The sequence below is a fragment of the Dasypus novemcinctus genome, chromosome 5 (assembly GCF_030445035.2).
Source record: "Dasypus novemcinctus isolate mDasNov1 chromosome 5, mDasNov1.1.hap2, whole genome shotgun sequence".
Classification (NCBI taxonomy): Eukaryota; Metazoa; Chordata; class Mammalia; order Cingulata; family Dasypodidae; genus Dasypus; species Dasypus novemcinctus.
The window spans coordinates 121,333,079-121,355,452 of record NC_080677.1 but is presented as its reverse complement, the minus strand read 5'-3'; the positions used below and the strand labels follow the sequence as shown (position 1 = coordinate 121,355,452).

The 22,374-nt window shown below is 41.2% G+C and overlaps 2 protein-coding genes across 6 annotated transcripts in view; one reads left to right on the top strand and one right to left on the bottom strand.

The window, feature by feature from the left end:
* The window catches only part of DENND11 (DENN domain containing 11), a 50,671-nt gene extending 39,501 nt beyond the window's left edge, over positions 1 to 11,170 (top strand). Inside the window, exons 5-10 of one of the 2 annotated variants that reach the window (XR_009185898.1) lie at positions 41 to 179; positions 1,529 to 1,660; positions 1,866 to 2,016; positions 2,811 to 2,879; positions 4,615 to 5,413; positions 5,865 to 11,170. Coding sequence is in view for 1 of the 2 variants with exons in the window: in XM_004458473.4 (XP_004458530.1) it covers positions 41 to 179; positions 1,529 to 1,660; positions 1,866 to 2,016; positions 2,811 to 2,879; positions 4,615 to 4,810 (687 nt within the window). In the remaining variant the exon portion in view is untranslated. The remainder of the gene's footprint in view (positions 1 to 40; positions 180 to 1,528; positions 1,661 to 1,865; positions 2,017 to 2,810; positions 2,880 to 4,614; positions 5,414 to 5,864) is intronic. The other variant, XM_004458473.4, reaches the window with a different exon arrangement.
* A 7,565-nt stretch (positions 11,171 to 18,735) lies between these two features.
* Positions 18,736 to 22,374, bottom strand: part of AGK (acylglycerol kinase) — a 105,691-nt gene continuing 102,052 nt past the window's right edge. For 3 of the 4 annotated variants that reach the window (XM_058297490.2, XM_058297491.1, XM_071215315.1), the window contains 2 exons: positions 21,644 to 21,728; positions 18,736 to 20,054 (listed from right to left, as the gene is read on the bottom strand). In XM_058297490.2, the coding sequence (XP_058153473.1) occupies positions 19,917 to 20,054; positions 21,644 to 21,728 (223 nt within the window). In that variant the 3' untranslated portion in view covers positions 18,736 to 19,916. Of the gene's footprint in view, positions 20,055 to 20,578; positions 20,668 to 21,643; positions 21,729 to 22,374 lie in introns of those variants that run through there. The other variant, XM_071215316.1, reaches the window with a different exon arrangement.

Below are 22,374 nucleotides of genomic sequence, written 5' to 3'. Positions count from 1 at the left end.
TCTCCCTTCTTCCACCCTGTCCCCCTTTTTGTTTTTTCAGATCACACACCCAGCTGGCTGCATGTCTCAGTTCATTAAGTTCTTTGGAGAGCAGATCCTCATCCTCTGGAAATTTGCCTTACTTCGAAAGCGCATCTTGATATTTTCACCCCCACCTGTGGGCGTTGTATGCTATAGAGGTAACTTGAAGCAAAAACAGGGGCTCTTCCTAAGTTCTCTAGAATGGAAACTGCCTGGCTCATTTTTAAGCCCCAAAGTGACATGATTGGATGTATTTTAGAATGTGGACTCTGGTGGCAATGTAGAAGATGTTCTCAGGTGAGAGATAAGAGTCTGGATTAAAGCAGTGGGCATGGACTCCAGATATATTTAAGAAATAAAGTTGACAAAATTTGGTGTCTGATTGGGTTGTGAGGCTCTGATATGTGTGTGGTGGTAAGGAAGTTAGTATAGGATGACAATGACAGAACCACCAAATGAGGAACCCAAGAAGGAGGAGGAGGGGGATTGGTCTGATAGTGAACTTTGGCTCTGATGAGTATGTACTGGGAAGACAGAAGTACACATCAGGCACTCAAATAGTTTGGTCCAGACCTTTGGGGGAAATGTTGGGGCTGGAGATTAAGATTTGAGAATGACAGATTGTTCTGATAACTGTGGAGATGGATGGCATCGTTTGAGAAGAGTATTGTGAGTGAGAAGAGGCATAGCAGTGTTAAGATGCAGGCACAGGAAAGCAGACTTGGCCCAATGGATAGGGCATTCGCCTACCACATGGGAGGTCCGTGGTTCAAACCCAGAGCCTCCTTGACCCGTGTGGAGCTGGCCCATGCGCAGTGCTGATGCGCACACAGAGTGCCCTGCCATGCAGGGGTTTCTCCCGCATAGGGGAGCCTCACACGCAAGGAGTGTGCCCCATAAGAAGAGCCACCCAGTGCGAAAGAAAGTGCAGCCTGCCCAAGAATGGCACCGCACACATGGAGAGTGAACACAACAAGATGATGCAACAAAAAGAAACACAGATTCCTGGTGCCGCTGGTAAGGATAGAAACAGTCACAGAAGAACACACAGCAAATGGACACAGAGAGCAGACAATGGTGGGGGGAGGGGAGAAATAAATGAAAATCTTAAAAAAAAAAAAAAGATGCAGGCACAGAAGCTGGAGCAGAACAGGTCAACAGTGGAGAGGGAGGAGAAGAGCCAGAAGATGCAAGGGGTACAGAAGCCAAGGAAGGCAGGAGTTTTGAGGAGGAGGAAGATCAACAGTGACAAATCCAAAGCAAGACCTAAGAGATAAAAATGTCTTTCAGATTTGGTGAGTGCATCATTGGTGACATTGGAGAAAGCAGGTTCTGCTATGTGACCCCAAAAGCCTTGCCCCCATCTCAGAATGCTAGTACCACCTGGTTACTCAGGTACCAGGAGAGCACAAAGCAGAACCCTTGATAGCTTCCTTGGGTGACTGTTGAGCAGAGGTGTTGGCCAGCAGGTGTCACAGAGCCTCCCCTCTCCTCTGTGCCCCCACAGTTTACTGCTGTTGCTGCCTGGCCAACATCTCCCTGCCTGGCATCAGAGGTACCATTCCTGAGTCCAAGCCTTTCTTCTATGTGAACGTGGCTGACATTGAGAACCTGGAGGTGGAGGTATCCTATGTGGCCTGTGAGTATGGGGCCCTTCCTCGACTCCGTGCACATGTCCCTGCCCTGATGGCCTCCAACAGCTCAGCTGGGAGCTGTGCTCTGGCCTCCCAGCTCCCCAAGAGCTTTTTCTCATCTTAGACATGGGGCTCCTGGACTCTGTTTCTGGCTGGTTCCCTTCAGTGACAGCCTCACAGTCCCCACCTCCTTAACCTTGGATTTCACAGGCACCACAGAGAAGATTTTCGAGGAGAAACCTGAACTGTACGATGTCTATGTGGATAACCAGAATGTGAAGACACACCATGACCACCTGCAGCCCCTGCTGAAGATCAACAGTGCCGACAGGGAGAAGTACCGGCGGCTCAATGAGCAGAGGTAGCGGGAATCCCAGGTCACACCGACTCACTCAAGGCTAGCGCACCGCTCTGGGGGAGGGGAGTTGGCTGGCCCCCAGGGGCCACTCTGCCAGGGTCTTTCTATAGACTGTCCTTTTGCTGGGGCCACTGAGAAGTGAGAGTCTCCCTGCTTCCCGTCCTGCCCACCCTGCCTGCCATGGTTCATTCCTGCATCTGCCTGCTGCCTGGGGGATGGGAAATGAAGGGAAGCCCTGCAGCAGCTGAAGAAGCCAGACTCCCTGCAGATTGCCTGACCAGAGGGTAGCAGATATGCATGGGGTGATTTCTTTCTGCTGGACCTGGGAATGTGTGAAGCCCACAGAAGGGATATTTAGGCTAGGTTCCAGAAATTCTCAAAATGACCTGATTAGATTTTACCTTGCTTGTGTAGACCTGTATTTAAACTAATCAGTTTCTGAGCACCTATGTTGCATGGATCGCCGTGTTGGGAACTTTTGTACTCATTATCTCATGAAATTCTCAATGATTTGATTATCCTGTGAAATCATGGTATTATCATCACCCCCATTTAGGCGAGTCCGGAACGATTGCCACTTGCCTAAGATTGCACAGGGGCAGAACCGACACTGAACCCTGGGGGTTTTGACCCCAAGTCCTGTGTATTCCTTTGCTGTCCCTTCTCTCCCAGCCTTGGACCCAGAGCCTGCTCTGGTGTTGCTTCCTGGGAGGAGGTGGGCATTGAGGCGCCCATGACTGGGGCCCTTGTGGCTGTGCCAGAGTTCGGTGGCTTGATGGTGCTCTCCTCCTCCACAGGCAGATGCTGCTGTATTCCCAGGAAGTGGGAGAGGACTACCACCCCTGTGAAGAGGACCTCTTTGTGCTGTAAGCCCCGTGGCAGTGGCTGCGGTCCCCCCTGGGGATCCCTTCAGCACAAACCACTTTAGGCTGTTGGGGAACCTACGGCCTTGATCCCGCCCATGCCATTGCAGGCCAGGGATGTCCTTTCTTGCTACCTAGGACCCCTAGAGCTGGGCTTTATATAGTCAAACCCCAGCTGGAAATGCCATCAGGGAGATGCAGAGGAGGTAGGGAAAGAAGCAGGGGAAGGCCATTAAGAGAAAAGAGGAGTCTCAGTGTGTGTTTGTCTTTTCTTGAACACTTATTTCCAGGCTAGCCCCAGCAGAGAAGCTGCCTGAGCCTCAGCTATAGGGACTAGTCTCATCCATCACTTCCTTTGAATAAGCAGTTCCTTCTTTTGAGTATTATGGGATAATCTGAATATTTCACTCCTGCCGGTAATGAAATCTCTTTTCCACAGCTCTGGTGGGGCACCTTTACCCCTTACAGCATCAATTTCACACAGAAGCAGCTGTGAGAAAGTGGTCAATGATAAGAAAAGAATTATAATGGAAACAGAAATAATTTGCCCCACGTCCTATTTGGTCCTCCTACCCCATGTTCCTTGCAGTTAGAGCAGTTTGTGGCTCTGATGTTTAAAACTTAAGGTTGACATTTCAAACTAAGATGCAGTACTTTGAGTCTCTTAAAGTGTACTTTCTAAAACAGACATAGTGTTTAGATGTGAAAGTATCTGGTATTGAGCAAAGATCCAGGTACAGCCTCATCGAGGCATGACACATACCATCGGATTGGAAATTCGTGAGCATCCTGAGCTTTTTGAGGCACTAGGAACCTTTGCTGAACCCGAGGGCCCTGTGGAGCACAGCTTACAAATCTAGACAATTAATGCTTTTTCTGAATAAGGCATTATTCGTAGAGGACTTCAAGTTAGTGACATTTAAATCTTGCACTGTACATAATTAAAAAAAAAAAAAAGAACAAAAGGAATACAAATAATCCAAGAGTCAGGTTAAACTATGCCAGTATCAGTGCCAGCATCTTGGCTTCCATTTCTCCTTCATAGAATACCTTTACTTCCAGTGTGGCCAGCTTCCGAACAGCCTTGAGCCCTGCCCCAGCTTGTCAGAGCTTTACCTTTTCTGCTCATGTGGGCAGCCTGTCAGCCTCGTGCTGTCTGCAGTGCTAGACAACCATTTCAGACCCTCTCTCTCTAATATGGCTTGTCTCCTGCCACTAGTTCTATTACCTGTCCTGTACTTTAAAGGTGAATTTCGGTTTCTCACTTTAAGACTTGACCTCAGAATTACATTATCTGGTTTTTGGGCCTCCCTCCTTCCTGTCTGTTTTAGAAAAAAACATTCTCTTCCCCTATGACCAAGCAGAGAGAAAAAACAGTGTCTGGGAGCCTTTCCCCGAGTCTGTGTTAAAACCCTAATAACCTCCCTCTTCACAGGAAAATAAATTTTGGTAGCTGGGCCATCACTTGCTCAGAGCTTTCTCCTAACTGCGTTGTGATTAATGCCAAATGGGTTCTTTGCCAACCTCAGTAGCACTTTTATAAACCTTTAACTTTTATACAATTTTCTTCTTTCTTAAAAGATATTTCTCATTTTTTTTCAACTATTTAAGAGAACATTAGGCAGTAAACTAAAACAATATAGTTTTGGTAATCCATGTATGGATTATCTTGTGAGGTTTTTTGTTTTGTTTTTGTCTTTTCTTTCCTCCTTTCCTATGTCTTATCTTGGAAATGCAGGTTTTTCCTAGAGCAAAACAACCGGATATTTCAGACTTTGTTGGAGATATCTGCCAGTCAAGACAAAACCCTGACAGCAGAACATGCCCGGGGCATGGGTCTAGACCCGCAAGGAGACCGGAGCTTTCTTATGGACCTGCTGGAAGCCTATGGCATCGATGTGATGTTGGTCATTGACAACCCCTGTTGCCCATAGGAAGTGGTGAGCTGTTCTCGTGTGGGATGAGAGTAGCCTGGAGTTCACCCCAGGCCCCTAAAAGGCCTCCTTTTTTTATTAAGTCGATACAGTGGAATATTGTTTATCCTTTCCAACAAATGTAAATTTTTCAATTTTCTTTCTTCCCTTTTCCCTTCCTTTATTTCCTTTGGTTTTGTGTCCTGCTTTGGTAGGACATTAGACTCTACTGCTTCCTCCCCAGAGCTGCTTTAAGCCTGGTTTGGTCCTAGGAGCTATAAAAGTAGATTCTCTTATTTCACTCATTATTGAGTGACTTAGGGGGAAGTGCTGAAGGCCATATACTAGGAGAAGATCCAGCTCTGGAAACACTGGGATAGACTATTCAAAAAGTCTGTGTATTCTTTTTCCCTTGATGTATTCAAGCAAAAAGACAACCATGTGTCTAGTGTGGCCTTAGATGTTCATCTGCCTAGTGGCAGATGCTAGACCAGATAACCTTTCAAGGTATTTAGTTGTCCTAAAAATCTGTAGTCTTGGGATCAAGTCTCTTTTCCAGTTTTGAGGGTAAATCTCTCTTGTCTCTATTTACTTGAGTAGAGACCTCAAAGAGGGACCAAAAGGGTATTTCTTTTTTTTTTTTTTTTTTTTTTTTTATTTTTTATTGAATTTGTAATAATATTACATTAAAAATATATATGTGAGGTCCCATTCAACCCCACCCCCCCACCCCCCCCTCTCCCCCCCCCCCCCCAACAACACTCGTTCCCATCATCATGACACATCCATTGGATTTGGTAAGTACATCTTTGGGCACCTCTGCACCTCATATACATTGGTTCACATCATGGCCCATACTCTCCTCTATTCCATCATGTAGGCCCTGTGGGGATTTACAATGTCCGGTGATTACCTCTGAAGCACCATCCAGGGCAGCTCCATGTCCCGAAGACGCCTCCACCTCTCATCTCTTCCTGCCTTTCCCCATACCCTTTGTCCATTATGTCCACTTTTCCCAATCCAATGCCACCTCTTCTATGTGGACACTGGATTGGTTGTGTCCATTGCACAAAAGGGTATTTCTGATACCAAGTAGGAGCTTCTGTAAAGACAGAATGACAGGGAGAGACTGTTTATCAGTTAGCTGAAAACTAAAATTTTAGAATGAAGCCTTGAATCCTTTCTCAAAGTGAGTTAATGGTGGCTGACCAATGTAATATCCTCTTTCTCTGATCCTTTCTTGTTGGGATGGATTGGAGAGGTCCTAAGGGCATGCTGGCCCTGGAGCCTACAAACAAATTCGAGTCATAATTTAGTCTCTTTTAAGGGCTAAAGATCCTCTTAGAGGAATTTGGGTATTTTTAAAGGACAGAGTTAATAGTTTCCAAAGGACAGAGCAGTTGAGCTTCAAGCAGAGTAGAGATGAGGGAGTAAGTGTATTCATATGTATGAGAGTTCTTTGGAGGCTTTACCAGCAGAGCCTCTGGATCAAAATATCTTTACTGATTTTGAAATCTAGCAAGAATCTAAGCTGGTTAGCACAGATGTTGTAATATGATGTTAACTAGACTATTTACCAGTTTGGATCCCTGATAGGCAAACTTCTCTTCAACAGAGACAATATTCTTGGACTAAGTGCTTGGGGGTGAGAACCCTAACAGATTTGTCAGGGAGAAAATTTGACAGTGCCTTCTTCCAGCAAAGTGGTCAAGGAACACTTGAGTGTCAGTAATGAATGCACCTGCTTTCCAATGAAATATTTTGGTCTGGGGCCAGTCCTATTACCTCCTGCTTGGTCTCTTTGGCAGGGTGTTTGATGGATGTCAGCTTAGATGAAAGATTGTTTGCTAACCATAGTGAGGAAGCCAGGTCCTATGGGAGTTGTGTTTAGGGCTTTTGGGCCATACTTTAGGATCTTGAGTTGAGGTACTGGGCTGTGGGTGACAAATGATTTCTTCCTCTTCACCTTTCTTCCATAGTTCTGTTATTGGAATAGCCATCAGTGTATCCATGTCTGTGGCCAAGATCCTGGTAATGTACACAGCAGAGAGAAATAACTTCCAAATGGATGGATCATACGTCTTCTCTCAAGACTAGATTTTTAGGGCGTATTGCTTTATTCAATGTGGCTCCTTGCTAAATTTAAGAGTTAAGAAATTCAGATGTGTGGAAGTATAGACATTGATTAATCAAGGTAGAACCTTTTATGTAAATATATAAGTACATTTGGGCATTAAGATGTAAACTGTACAGCTAATACATTTTTTTCTTCTGCAGTGTGGGTTTAGCCACAAAAGAAAATATTGTGTTTAGAAGTTGAAGTTTCTCTATTATTTTTTTTTCCTTTGAGACAAATCTCCTCTTACCTGTGAAGGGAGGGAACCTTTCTAACTTGAGTCACATAATGGTTATTTTTAGTGGTATCCTAAGGTTCAAGGTTTTCTAAGTTGGGGTGGGGGTGGTTAGAAATAGGGGTATAAATGAAAGGAAAGTTCTGATTCTTCTTTTCTGGAACTGGGGAATTAATTGGAAGAATACTCTTTTTAAGCACTTCTGCTCCAAAGCCTTCCTGCCTATGAAAAGTTTAGTTTCCCTCATACTTTACCTCCAAGCTCAGAAGTGCTGAAGTGATGACAGTGAGGTGAGAATGAGGTTCTGACATATTCTTTTGAATGCTAAGTCAAGTAACCACATCCCATTCCAGGCAGCTGTTTGATTGGCAACTCCTCACTCATGTAGAGAACCAAAGTTTGGGTGGGCCTGGAGAGAAATGTACCAGAGAGGCAGTGGCATGTCTTAGTTCATATGCAACCTGGGCTAAGCAGACCCCAAAGCAGAATTTCTTCCCTCCCTCACTGTATTCCCTCTAAGAAGGGACCCAAGGATTCAGTTCTTCCCCACATTGCCAGCTTTCTCGTGGGGCTAGAAGAGATTTCTCCTGTGCAGTGCCTATGCCTAGCTGCACAGCATGCTCTTTAACTCTTTCATTATCTTTGGCATTGTTTCTCAGCCCTAAAGTATTTCTTGCCTAGGTTGTTTGGGGCCTCTTTTTCCCAAGGTCACCTTTTGAAGGCTTGCTTTGTACCAGACTGGCCCTGTTTCCCCCTCCTCTTCTCCCCAATATCTGAAGCTAGCAGGCACAACTCAGCATCATTTGCTGCCAATTCCCCATGGGAATTAGTTTGTTAAGTACCAGTTAGGAATCCCTGTCCAGTGACAGCAGAAGTTAGGAGCCACATGAACCACCTTTTCTGTCACCCTTGAACTATTTTCTAATGAGCAATGATCTACTTTAGTATGGAAGGTGTTGCTAAACATCCTACTTTACTGTCTTCTAAATTCAGACTCTAGGGATAGGAGTTACTACCATTGACCTTCTGGGCAGGGTTGGAAACCTGTGGGTGCCTTGACTGATCCTAACCTTCTGTCCCTATCTACTGTTGGACCGCCTCTCTCATCTCCTCCCTGCCTAAGCCAGCTTAGTCCTTCTGGGGAACATTAAGCCTGATCTGGTACTACACTGTGAACCATAACCTAGAAGTACTTGCTGACCTGTTATGCCTGGGGCTACTCTGTCATCCGTCAAGCGAGTCAGAAGAAATTTCAGATAGCACAGTCCTTGTACAGACTGGAATCTAGGTTTGGGGTTTGTTGGTATTTACATAAAATATGTACCTTTGTTACATATAAACATGTTAAAATGGACTTTTTTACTTTAGTTTTGTAAGCTTGGTTGAGTTAATACTCAGCCTTTGGGAAAATGACCATTTATCCTCTGGTTCAGAACTCTTTCTCCAGAAGGAATCAGAAATGGTGGGGCTTATCTCCTACCAGACTAAAACATATGAGCCAAGTAATATGTCCAGAATTATCTTTGGCTTCAGTTAAGCATGAAGCATTCATTATGCCTGCTGTAGATCCATTGCAATGCAAGTGTCCCACTTGGGGCCTTGTACAGTCCTTAGTAAATTAAGGATGCAAACAAATAAGGCATTTGCCTCCCATATTCATCATGGCATGTCTTCTTCCTTTTGGTTAGGAGAGGGGGGCTGAATTCATTTATAGAAATAAATTAGCACAATGGTGAAGATCATTCCAGATGTCCTATGTGAAGATTTGTTTATCAGTGTAACTACCTATGATGTTTTAGCTAGGAGATAAGGATAAATTAAATCATAGCTGAGTCATTTTTAATTCTTGTGACCATAAGGATTAACTTGTCTAGATAGAAAGCCCTTCAAATACAATAAGAAGATAAGAGGATTCACCTTTACATTTAGGCCTTTAGGAAAACTTTTAACCTTTTAATGGTAATACATCAACCCTTCAAGAAGAGGCAGGGACCTCAGGAACTGTTTTTTTGTTTTGCTTTTTTGTTTTTCCTTTGAAACTTCATAGCCTAGGGAAGGATGGAGATGATTTCTCCAGTTCCATTACAGTTCATCCCTGGGGAGGCAAGAAGAGAGGGGATAGTGATGCTGAATAAAATTATAAGATGGTGTTCAGCTTGACAATGAACTTGCTTTAGTTTGACAATTTTAAACAGGCATGAAAATTAATAGGGGGACCAACATGTTATACATGGGCTTTTATCTCCATTAGGTTCCTAGCTATAGTGGGCTCAGAATATCTGAAAAGTCCAGCGGTCCTATCTTCTCCACTGTACCTCTTAGTTACACTTAGTACCCTTGATGTTAGAATCCTGCAGACTAATAGGCTTACCTCAGCAAGCCCAGTCTCATCCCTTCTCATTTCAGGAAAACTCTTTTCTGATTCAGGTAGGGAAAGAGGAGAGAAGGGCTCTTTTTACTTGCAAGTCATGGATTTTTAATATTCCATTTTCATTACTAATATACCTCTTTCCTAGAAGCAATTGGAGCACTATGTGTTGTGACAAAAGGCTGTGAATTAAGTTAATGTTTTTCTTAAAAGAAATGGAAGTTTATTTTTATATCAGTAATGCTATGTGATGAACTGAGTATGCAGATGTTGAAATGGAAAGAAATTTCAAAATGATAATCCTAGAAGAAATGAGCAGTTTTGTAATTTGGTAGTGTCTGAGACCTCATATAAGTTTATTATGTATGAATGTTTTGGAGCATTGACATAAGGAAATTGTGCTGTGAAATCTTAATGTCCTTTTTAGGAAAAATTTTATTTTTGACAGCTGTAAGGAGGATGATATACAAACATCATCCTTAAGTAAAACTCTTATACAAAAGGGGGTATATGTGATCATTCTGAAGGAGGAGTCATTTTATAACTGATAATAATTCATCTTTGAAGCTAAAATATAGGGGCAGTGAAATTACACATTTAGAAAGGAAATAAGGGAATAAGAAGGTTCTAGTGCTATGCAGAGAAATAATGATGGAGAAATAAAACCCATGGATTCATTTTTTAATAGCATGATCTTTTAGAGCTAATATCTAAATTTAAAAAATATATATCTAATTACCACAGTAGGATAGTTGTGAATTACTTGTGTTTGCTTTTGAATGCCTGTTTAGACTAATAATAAATTTACTTTGCTTTCTAAGGACATTTGGGGAATGTGGGGGTAAAGTAGGGGATTACAAATTGCCAGAGATGATCCACAAAATGAAAAATTCACAGAGGTAACTGAGTAAGCTGGTTGCAAATATATTTAATTGACATTGGAATGAAAAGTCATCCTTCAGGTAAATTAAGCAAAGACACAGTATACAAAAAATTTTGAAAATGGCATTAGCGGGGAAAAAACATTTGGATCCAGCATGCCCCAAATGACCATAAGTGAAGAAAGGTATAAATTTTTGCTTTAAAACTGCTTGGATAGGAGATTTAGAAATATAGAGTAGAGGAAAACAAAATTAACTTCCTTTATCTACCCAGAGTTTGCTGCCTAAATTTTTTTATAGGTCTAGGAAATAAGAAACCTTTTCTGGAAAATAAATCATTGTAGCCTTGGAAAAACTGTTTTCCTATTTCTTCTGAGTTAGGATCAACATAGGGTTCCCATTGCCTTAAATGTAAAAACCCTTATTTTGATTAATACCCCAGCATAAGAGTTATAGCAATAAGAGAAACTGAATCTATTTTTGTTTCAAAACTTTCCCTCATGTTATGAAATGAGTACGATAGCTCATAAATTTTATCCTGAACACTACTGCATAAGGTTTATTGTTCTCTCTCTCTGTGGTGATGCTTTTTAAGGCCTAAAGAAAGCTGGGGTTAATCCTGAAGCTAAGAATAAATGTTCCTTAAGTTGCTTTTGTTCTGTATAACATCTGTGGATATCATATCTGTATATATCTGAATCAGGTAGTGTGCAGAGAGGTTGATATAACTATATTTACAGAAAACAATTTTTACAATTAAAGTCACATTTTAACACGAAAATGTGTGCTGCAGTCCTTCACTTAGTCTAAGAAATGTGTCTTGTGGTAGGAAGGAATTATAGCCCAATCCGTGGCAGCTGACTGGTGACTTGACTTATAGTAACGATGGAGGAAACCGGAGAGCTGGCACCTCAAGGAAATGGCCTGGATAAACATTCCCAGGTAAGGGAAACCAGAGTTGTGAAGAACTACTCCATCTAGGGGAGCCAAGGGCATACAAGCTCAGTCACATCAATACTTGCAGAGAAGAACCACACAGAGACCTAAACCCTTTTGTACCACAAAATCTCTTTTTATCAATGTTTAGTTTAAAATATTATATAATGGTGTGTATATTTTTAATTTCATATTTCATCTTTAGAGATTTATTTTAAGGCAGTATATACAGACATATCTTGATTTAGCGTACTTTGGAGATACAGTTTTTTACAAAGTGAAGATTGTGGCATCCCTGCTCAAGTAAGTCTATCTGTAGTTTTGGTAGTTCTCATAATATTTCAAACTTTTTCACTATTATTTATCCCTATGGGGATCTGTGATCAGTGATCTTTGATGTTACTATTTTACTTGTTTGGGGTACCACAAACTGCACCCATATAAGACAGCAAACTTAAAGAGGTAAATATGGGTGCTCAGACTGCTCAATTGACAGGCTGTTTCCTAGTCTCTCCCTTTCCTCGGGCCTCCCTATTTCCTGAGACATACAATATTGAAATTTGGCCAATTAATAACTCTACAGTGGCCTCTTAAGTGTTCAAGTGAAAGGAAGAGTTGCACATTGTCTCACTTTAAATAAAATACTGGAATGATTAAGCTTAGTAAGGAAGGCATGTGGAAAACTGGGATAGGCTGAAAGCTAGGCCTCTTGTGCCAAACAGTCAAGCTGCGAATACAAAGGAAAGGTCCTTGAAGGAAATTAAAAGTGCTACTCCATTAAACACATGAATGATAAGAAAGCAAAACTGATTTCTTGCAGATATAGAGAAAATGAGTGGTCTAGATGGAAGATAAATTTAGCCACAATATGCCCTTAAGCCAAAGCTTAATCCAGAGCAAGTCTCCAAATTTCTTCAATTCTCTGAAGGCAATGAGATGTGAGAAAGCTACAGAGGAAAAGTTTGAAATTAGCAGAGGAAGGTTCATGAGGTTTAAGGAAAGCAGCAGACCCCATAACATAAAGTGCAAGGTAAAGCAGCAAGTACTGATACAAAGCTGCAGCCAGTTATCCAGATCTAATTAAGATAATTGAAGGTGGCTATACTAAACAACAGATTTTCAATGTAGATGAAAGAGCCTTCTATTGGAAGATGCCGTCTAGGACTTTTCATAGCTAGGGAGGAGAAACCAGTGCCTGGCTTCAAAGGACAGGTTGACTCTTATTAGGGGTGACTTTAAGTTGAAGCCAATGCTCTTACCCTTCAGAAAATCCTAGGGCCCTTAAGAATTATGCAAAATCTACTCTGCCTGAACTCTAGAAATGGAACAACAAAGCCTGGATGAAAGTGCATCTGTTTAAAACATTTACTGAATATTTTAAGCTTGAGACCTGTTCAGAAAAAAAGACTCCTTTCAAAATATGGCTTATCACTGACAATGAACCTGGTCACCTAAGAGTTCTGATGGAGATGTACAAGAAGATAACTGTTTTCGTGCCTGCTAACAACATTCTGCAGCCCATGGATCAAAAGGAGTCATTTATACTTTTTGGTCTTATTATTGAAGAAATACATTTTGTAAGGCAATAGCTGCTGTAGATAGTGATTCCTCTGATGGATCTGGACAAAGTAAATTGAAACCCTTCTGGAAAGGATTCATCATTCTAGATGCCATGAAAATCATTCATAATTCAGGGGAGAAGGTTAAAATATCAACATTAACAGAAACCTGGAAGTTGATTCCAACTCTCATGGAGTACTTTGAGGAGTTCAACACTTTAGTGGAGGAAGAAGTGCAGATGTGGTAGAAATAGCAAGAGAACTAGAATTAGAAATGGAACCTAAAGAAATGACTGAATTGCTGCCATCTCATGATAAAACTTGAATGAATGAAGAGTTCCTTTTTATGGTTGGACAAAGAAAGTGGTTTCCTGAGATGGAATCTACTACTGATGAAGATGTTGTGAGCATTGTTGAAATGACAACAAAGGATTGAGAATATTCCATAAACTTAGTTGACAAAGCAGCAGCAAGGTTTGAGAGGACTGGTTCCCATTTTCAAAGAAGTTGCACCATGGGTAAAATGCTATCAAACAGCATTGCATGCTACAGAGAAATCATTTTTGAAAGGGAGAGACAATCTATGTGGCAAACTTTATTGTTTTTTAAGAAATTGCCACAGCCAACTTTCAGGAACCACCATCCTGATCAGTTAGCAACATTCCCCATCAAGGCAAGACCCTCCACCAGCAAAAAGATTACACCTTGTTGAAAGCTCAGATGATGGCTAGCCATTTTTAGCAATAGTCTTTTTTTGAGAAAATGCAATAAAGTCTGTTTTTTGAGACAATGCTTTTGCACACTTACAGTATAGCGTAAAATTTAAAAAATTTATTCTAGTAACATATACAACCTAAAATTTCCCCTTTTAACCACATTCTAATATATAATGCTTTGCTGTTATGTTTACAACGTTGTGCTACCATCACCACCATCCATTACCAAAACTTTACAATCAACCCAAATAGAAACTTTGTACAATTTGAGCACTAACTCACATTCCCTACCCCTATGCTGGCCCCTGGTAATCTGTATTCTATATGAGTTTGTTTATTCTAATTATTTCATATCAGTAAGATAATATATTTGTCCATTTGTGCCTGGCTTAATTCACTTAACATGTCTTGAAGGTTCATCCATGTTGGCACATGTATCAGAATTTCATCCCTATTTATGGCTGAATGATATTCTATTTTATGTATTTACCACATTTTATCCATTCATCCATTGATGGGCACGTGTATTGTTTCCATCTTTTGGCAATCGTGAATAATGCTGCTATGAACTTTGAAAGCAGGGACTCAAAAAGGTATTTATACACCAAACTTTTGGGTATATACTTAGAAGTGGGATTGACAAGTCATAAGTTAATTATATACTTCACTTTCTTAGGAACTGCCAAACTGTCCTCCACAGGAGCTGTACCATTTTATATCACCACCACCAACTAATGAGTGTTTCTATTTTTCCACATACTCTCCAACACTTAAAATTTTTTGGCTTTTAATAGTAGCCATTCTATTGGGTGTGAAATGGTGTCGCTGAGGTTTTGATATGCATTTCCCTAATAATTAGTGATGTTGAGCATCTTTTCATGTTTTTTGGGCCATTTATATATCTTCCGTATTAGTTAGCCAAAGGGGTACTGATGCAAAATACCAGAAGTTGGTTGGTTTTTATAAAGGGTATTTATTTGGGGTAGGAGCTTACAGATACCAGGCCATAAAGCATAAGTTACTTCCTTCATGAAAGTCTTTAAATGTGTTGGAGCAAGATGGCTGCCAAGTCTGTAAGGGTTCAGGCTTCCTGGGTTCCTCCCTTCCAGGGTCTTGCTTCTTTCTGGTTTCAGGGGGCTTGCTGGGGCTTGCTTCTCTTTCCTCTGTGAGCTTACTTCCTAGGGCTCCAGCTTAAGGCTTCAGCATCAAACTCCAACATCAAAAATTCACAACTCTTTCCTTTGCCATGCCTTTTATCTGTGAGTCCCCACAGGGACTCAATGCCCTAATGACATGGCCCAATCAAAGCCCTAATCATAACTTAATCATGCCCAGGTACAGCCAGATTACAAATATAATCCAATATCTATTTTTGGAATTCATAACCATATCAAACTGCTGCATCTTCTTTGGAGCAATGTCTTTTCAAGTCTTTTGCCAATTTTTAAAATAGGTTGTCTTTATTGTTGAGTTGTAGGATTTCTTTATATATTTGTGATCATAACCCTTATAGGTATGTTTTTTTCTTTTGTTGCATGTCCTTTGGGTGTGAAGTCTAAGAAACCATTGCCTAACACAAGATCCTGAAGATCCTCCTCAACATCTTATTACAGAAGTTTTATAGTCCTGGTTCTTATATTTAGGTCTCTGATCCATTTTGAGTTAATTTTTTGTATATGGTGTGAGAGAGGGGTCCACATCCATTATTTGGTGGATGTTTGGTTCTCCTAACACCATCTGTCAGAGACTGTTCTTTCCCAATTGAGTGGACTTGGCATCCTTGTTAAAAATCAATTGGCCATGGTTATGTCCACTCCACCTCTGTATTGAGAGGGTGCTTAGATTCTACTTGGATGATGGATGCAATTCTCCTGTTTGCAGTTGTAGGTACTCTTGGCTCCCTGGTGTGGTGGTTGACCTTCTTCACCTCCCTGTTAGCTGGCCAGGGTAAGTCCAATAAACCATGGTAGCTGCTGAGGGTGGGGAGTGGGAAGAAGAGATGTGGTGTGGGGGCATTTTCAGGACTTGGAGAGTGTAAACTATAATGTGGACCATTGACCATGTGGTGCAGCAGTGCTCAGAGATGTATTCACCAAGTGCAATGAATGTCCCATGATGTTGGAGGAGGTTGTTGTTATGGGAAGAGGGGGCAGGGGGGTATATGAGGACCTAATAATTTTTTACTGTAACATTAAAAAAATAAAGACAAATTAAAAAAAACACAACAATTGGCCATAGATGTGAGAGTCTATCTCTGAATTCTCAAATTGATTCCATGGATCTATATATCTTTCCTTGTGCCATTACCATGCTGTTTTGACCACTGCGGCTTTGTAATAAGTTTTAAAGTTGGGCATTGTCAATCCTCCAGCTTTGTTCTTTTTCAAAATGGTATTGGCTCTTCTGGGCCCCTTGCCCTTCCAAATAAATTTGACAATAGACTTTTACATTTTGCAAGGGTTGTTAGAATCTTGATTGGGATTGCATTCAATCTGTAAATTGTTTTAGGCAGAAATAGCATCTTGACAATATTTAGTCTTCCATTCCCTGAGTATGGAATGTCCTTCCATTTATTTAGATCTTCTTTGATTTCTTTTAGCAGACCTATGTAGTTTTTCGTGTGTACAGGTCCTTTACATCCTTGGTTAAGTTTATTCATAGATATTTGATTCTTTCAGTTGCTACTGTAAATGGAATTTTTTTCTTGATTTCTTCTTCCAATTGTACATTTCTTGAGTATAGAAACACTAGTGATTTTGGAGTGTTGATTTTGTACCCTGCCACTTTGCTTAATTTGTTTTATTAGTTCTAGTAGCTTTGTTGTAGATTTTTCAGGAACTTCTTCCTTTCCAATTTGGATACCTTTTGTTTCTTTTCCTTGCCTAATAGCTCTGTTTATAACTTCTCCAGTATAATGCTGAATAACAGGCGAGAAAGTAGGCATCCTTGTCTTCTTCCTGATCTTAGTTTCAATCTTTCACCATTGAGTATGATATCAGCAGTGGGTTTTTCATATATGTCCTTTGTCATGTTGAGGAAATTAGGAATTAGAAGTTCCTAATTTTCTAAGTGTCTATATTAAGAAAAGATCCTGGATATTGTCAAATGCTTTTTCTGAGTCAATTGAGATGATCATGTGATTTTTCTTCCCTTCATTCTGTTAATATGGTATATTACACTAACTGATTTTATGTTGAACCACCTGTGTATGCCTGGAATAAATTCCACTTGATCATGGTATAAAATTCTTCTAATGTGCTGTTGAATTCAGTTGGCTAATATTTTGTTGAGGATTTTTGCATTATATTCAAAGGAGATATTGGTCTGTATTGTTCTTTATCTTTATCTGGCTTTGGTATCAGGGTGATGTTGGCCTCATAGAATTACGTAGTAATTCCCTCCTCTTCATTTTTTGGAAGAGTTTGAGAATGTGGGATGAGCTGCAGGCTAAGCCTTCCTGGTGGGTCTGCAGAGCTAAGTCGTGGGAAGTCCTAAGACCTTTGGACATGTTGAGCTTGAGGACAGAGGCAGGTCATTAAAAACAAGTGTTACACACACACACACACTATACACATCTATATGAAGCATCCTGTGTCTACAGAGATGTCTTATGCACTGTGGAGAATGAGTGGGAGGTTACATGTTCTGGGAACAGTTCTTGGACCTTGGACACCATTCTTCTGCTTTGTGCCCTTCAGGCTTTATGCTCTGCTGTTTTTTATTTTTTTCCTTCTGAGATGGCAAGTTAGGGTCTTTAGCTAAGATCTTTTTGCTTTCTTTTATTTTTCCTTGTCCGTCCCCTGCTCCACCCCCGTTGTCTGTCTCATCTCCTCCTCCTTGCTTTTTGTGTTGCCTTGTTTTCCTCCCTCAACCTTCCCTATCCTCAGCTTTCCTCCTGTTCCCAGAGTTAGGAAACCCTTTCCCCTTCTCCTTGACATCACCACATGCTTTCTCTTTGATTTCTCCTTAGGAGTCCTGGAGCCTTTTCTAGGAAAGCAGCACTCTCCCTGCCTTTTCCAGCCACCAGCTTCTTTTCTGGTCTGCCAACAGCTTCTGCTTGTGGTCCATTATGGACTTCCTGCTGCTTTCTTTGATGGCATCCATGGCCATCTCCCTTTCCTGCTGTAGTAGCTCCGCCAGGACCTTCAAACCAAAATTTGTACCTGGGTCTTGCTCAGGTGCCAGGACTTGCTGGACGATGCTCCTCTTCTGTGGTAGTGTTCATGTTTCCTCTCTTAGGCTTCTGAAGTTTAGTGCCTGAGGCAGCTTCTTAGTGATGGTGGCACAATATTGTGAATGTAATGAATACCATTGAATTGTACATTTGAAAGTGGTTCAAATGAGAAACTTTGAGTTTTACGTATGTTACTACAAGAAGAAGTTAAAAAAAAAAAACACACACAAAACCTTGGGGGCACCAAAAAAAAAAAGAAAATATTTGACGTTAATATTAAAACTAAATTGTTCTGATTACTGGCTAACAAATTCTTAGCAAATCAGATAGTTTCTAGTTCTGAGTTGATATATCATCACTAATTTTGCTGGGAGAGCACTGAATTTAGAGAACTGAGTGACACTGTTATAATGAAATTCTTTCTACTCTCATCGACTTCTTTGTGTGCTTACATGTTTACAAAATGAAACAAGGAGTGTAATTGATGGTGAATCCTGTCTTGGCTATAAATAACATTGATGGGAAACAGACTTTGGCCCAGCGGTTAGGGCGTCCGTCTACCATATGGGAGGTCCGCGGTTCAAACCCCGGGCCTCCTTGACCCGTGTGGAGCTGGCCATGCGCAGTGCTGATGCGCGCAAGGAGTGCCGTGCCACGCAAGGGTGTCCCCCGCGTGGGGGAGCCCCCACGCGCAAGGAGCGCGCCCGTGAGGAGAGCCGCCCAGCGTGAAAGAAAGTGCAGCCTGCCCAGGAATGGCGCCGCCCACACTTCCTGTGCCGCTGACGACAACAGAAGCGGACAAAGAAACAAAAGCGGACAAAGAAACAAGACGCAACAAATAGACACCAAGAACAGACAACCAGGGGAGGGGGGGAAATTAAAAAAAAAATAAATAAATAAATAAATAAATAAATAACATTGATGTGTTCTTGAATAAATGAACTAATTAGGAGGAAAAGCATTTCTAATAAAATGTTAATTTTTAATAATGTTCCATCAATTGTGTACCAATAACTATTATAAAATTCTGTACTAACATTTAAAGCAGAAACTAAAAAATTTATTGCCATATTTTTTGTTGGTGAGATGACAGATGATAGGACTATCAATAAAAAAACTCCAAGCATAACACTGATGATGTTATAACATTCTTTGCTGAAAGGGGTATGGAAATATACAAGGAGGGAAACCAATTTATTTAAGAGAATGATGTAACAATTCCATTTTAAAATGCAACTATTTACATGATAGCAGAAAGTACATACTTTAGCAACTATTTAATCATGAAAAATTTTAGATGGCAACTTAATGAGTGGACACATGATTTTTCAACTTACTTTTGGAGGAGTACATGAATAATAATACAGTTTGTGGATCACTGCTTTAAAATATTCTTAAGGTTGAGGGACCACTCATAGCAGAGTCACCTGTGGGGGTAGGGAATGGCTACTTTTTTATAAAGAATGAAGAATCTGGACCCCATTCCTGGACTGTTATTAGGTTTGGGGTGAGGGCCCAGGAAAATTTTCAACATGCATTCTCTCCCCCCATCCCAGGTAGTTCTCATGCAATCCAACATTTAAGAATCACTTCTTTAAAAAAAAAACAACTAGTATTTTCCAGCATTTCAGTCATTGCTGAAGAGGAAAACAACAGCCTCATACATGTTTTTTGGATTGGAGATAGAACTGAAACAAGAGCTAAATAAGAATCCAGGCCTACAACGTAGCAGCACATGGGAGGAGCTGAGAAATAAGAAAACCAGGGGAAGGCCGAGACACTTCCGTGGGATGGCCAAAGCATGGAACAGGAATGGAAGAATTTATACAGTGTCAGTCTCCTGTTAACAAAGGTGTAACCCTTTTTCCATCCATTGAGTGTGAGAACGCCTTGAACTAACCTGAGGAAAATCAGTATTTAGGACTCAACTGTCACGCCAAAATAAAAGCATGCACTAATGGAAAGCTGATGACAAAACAGGTGGCACAGAGCACATCCTGGGAAGCATTGCTCAAGAAGGGATACTTGCCATGAAAAATGCCCTGGGGATACTCTGAAGACACTTAAGCATAGTCCAGGCATTTGTTCCCTTTGGTCCCATTGGTAGCCTGAAGTGCAACTTCAAGCACTTATCCTTTTCTCTCAGGGGGCTGTGCTCTGCAGCATCTGTTCCCTCTTCCTAGGATCACAGAAGAACTGGAGTTTCCTGGGGAGCAGTTTCACCTCCACAGGCATTGCTTCATACTCCTCACTGTCAATGCTAAAGAAGCCCCTCGTTCCCTGTGGAGAAAAGGATATTCAGAATTGGATCTGGCCCAACGGATGGGGCACCCACCTATCACATGGGAGGTCCAAGGTTCAAACCCAGGGCATCCTTGACCCGTGTGGAGTTGACCCACGCGCAGTGCTGATGTGCACAAGGAGTACCATGCCATGCAGGGGTGTCCCCCACATAGGGGAGCCCCATGCGCAAGGAGTGCGCCCTGTAAGGAGAGCCGCCCAGCATGAAGAAAGTACAGCCTGCCCAGGAATGGCCCCGCACACACGGAGAGCTGACACAGCAAGATGACACAACAAAGAGAGACAGATTCTGGGTGCCACTGACAAGAATACAGGTGGACACAGAAGAATATGCAGTGAATGGACACAGACAGCAGACAACTGGTTGGGGGCAGGGCAGGGAAGGGGAGAGAAAAAAAAAACAGCTTATATCCACATCAGAGGCCTACCTGAGTGGGAAATCTGCCATCACAATGGCACCAGAGCAGTTTACTTTGGAGAACTTTATCTGATCTGGAGATTCACCCTAATTTTTTTTTTTTTTTTTTTTTAAATTTCAGGGCCTACTATGACAGGCATAATGTTAGTGCTGGAAACATTCCAATTCTACCACCTGTGAAAAAAAAGATTTGCTTGCTTTTTTTTTGACCCCCAATTTTCTCCCAGAGTATTTTAGAATTTGGGGAACAAGGTTATAGTTTTCAAATACTAATTAAAAGACATGTGCCTGCCACATCTTTAATGAATTCATAAACATATAATACCATCCTTCTCAGCCTTTATCTCCGTCAAATGGAAAGTGAGAAAGACAGCTAATTCTCTTATGACAGCCGTTATGTCCACCTGATCATTTTCATTATTCTTCTCTAGGCTTTGCTTAGTTTCATACCTAAAGTATAGCAATATTAATATCATTATGGATTCTATAAAACTCTTCCATAATTCATACATTTAATTCAACATTTGCTCTGTTGAAAGTGTGGTACCAGCCACTGTGGGGATACCTTCTGTTTTAGCTACAATCCTTTTTGAGTAGAGTACTATGATGGTCATCACTTTTCAGAAGCAGTCTGTAGTAACTCTTTTACCCCTGGGTTATTATAAATTGAATAACCTTAGAGTTTATATTTCCAATTTTTTTCCCCACTTATACAGGTTATTCTTCTAAGCTTGGTATTTCACAATATAGAAGAATTTAGAAGCATCTTGAAATCTACTTCCAGATCCTTTACAAAAATGTAAAGATAGAACTCACGATTAACATTTGCCAGCTAGAGAATTCTCCGTGTGTTACTATATAGGAATGCTTTGCATAACTTATATATGGAAAAATGAAAGCTCAGGAAACCTGAAGATCACCTTATGGAAGAACCCTGGCTTAAAAACACTGAAATCTTTGGGAGTCCAGCTCAGAAGTGAATTCAGTTCTCCTTTTCAGATCTCCCTTAATATAACTCAGGGCCTGGCAAAGTATTTGACACAGAATAAATGTTGCCTAAATATTGGCTGGTTAATAGGAAGACAGACAGAACAAGAAAGAAGCAAAAGCTATGGACAAGCTAAAACTCTGCTACCCTAACTCTACTTACCTCAGGAAGAAGTAAAGTGCACTTGCTGGCTTGGAGACATTCAGTACCATGAAGACACAGCTTGGGGTCTCTCACCTTTTTACTTCTGTAGTTATAGGAGAAAGTAAGCTTAGAAACCAATGATGCAACTGCATTTAGATTGCAAATATATAGTAAGTCTGGGAAATGGCTGTGACTCAATCAGTTGGGTTCCTGTCTACCATATGGGAGGCCCTGGGTTCGCATCCCAGGGCCTCCTTGTGAAGGCAGGCTCTCCCACATGCTGTGGAGTGCCGCCCGGAGAGCCAATTCGGCAAGGTGACACAACAAAAAGGGAGACAAGTCAAAACACAGAAGAGGGCGCAGTGAATGGACACAGAGAGCAGAGAGCAAGCAAGCTGCAAGGGAGGAGGGGAAATTAAGTAAATAAACACAGACACAGAAAAACGCACAGCAAATGGACACAGAGAACAGATAGCCATGCAAAAAGCCACAAGGGGGGGTAATAAAAAAATATATATATTATATAGTAAGTCCTTTCCTCTATTATGAGGTTAAAAGTTGGACAAGGTATTCTAATTAAACTATGGAATTCTGGGAATAATTTTTCCCACAACTGTTCTTGCTTAGTATTATATTTTACATTGAGAAGCTTTACTTGCTGTAGAAAATTATGCATGAAGGTAAGGCAGAGTGCCTTTCTCTGAATTGTTCTTTATTTTTCAATAGTTCCACATGTACCTAATTCTTGG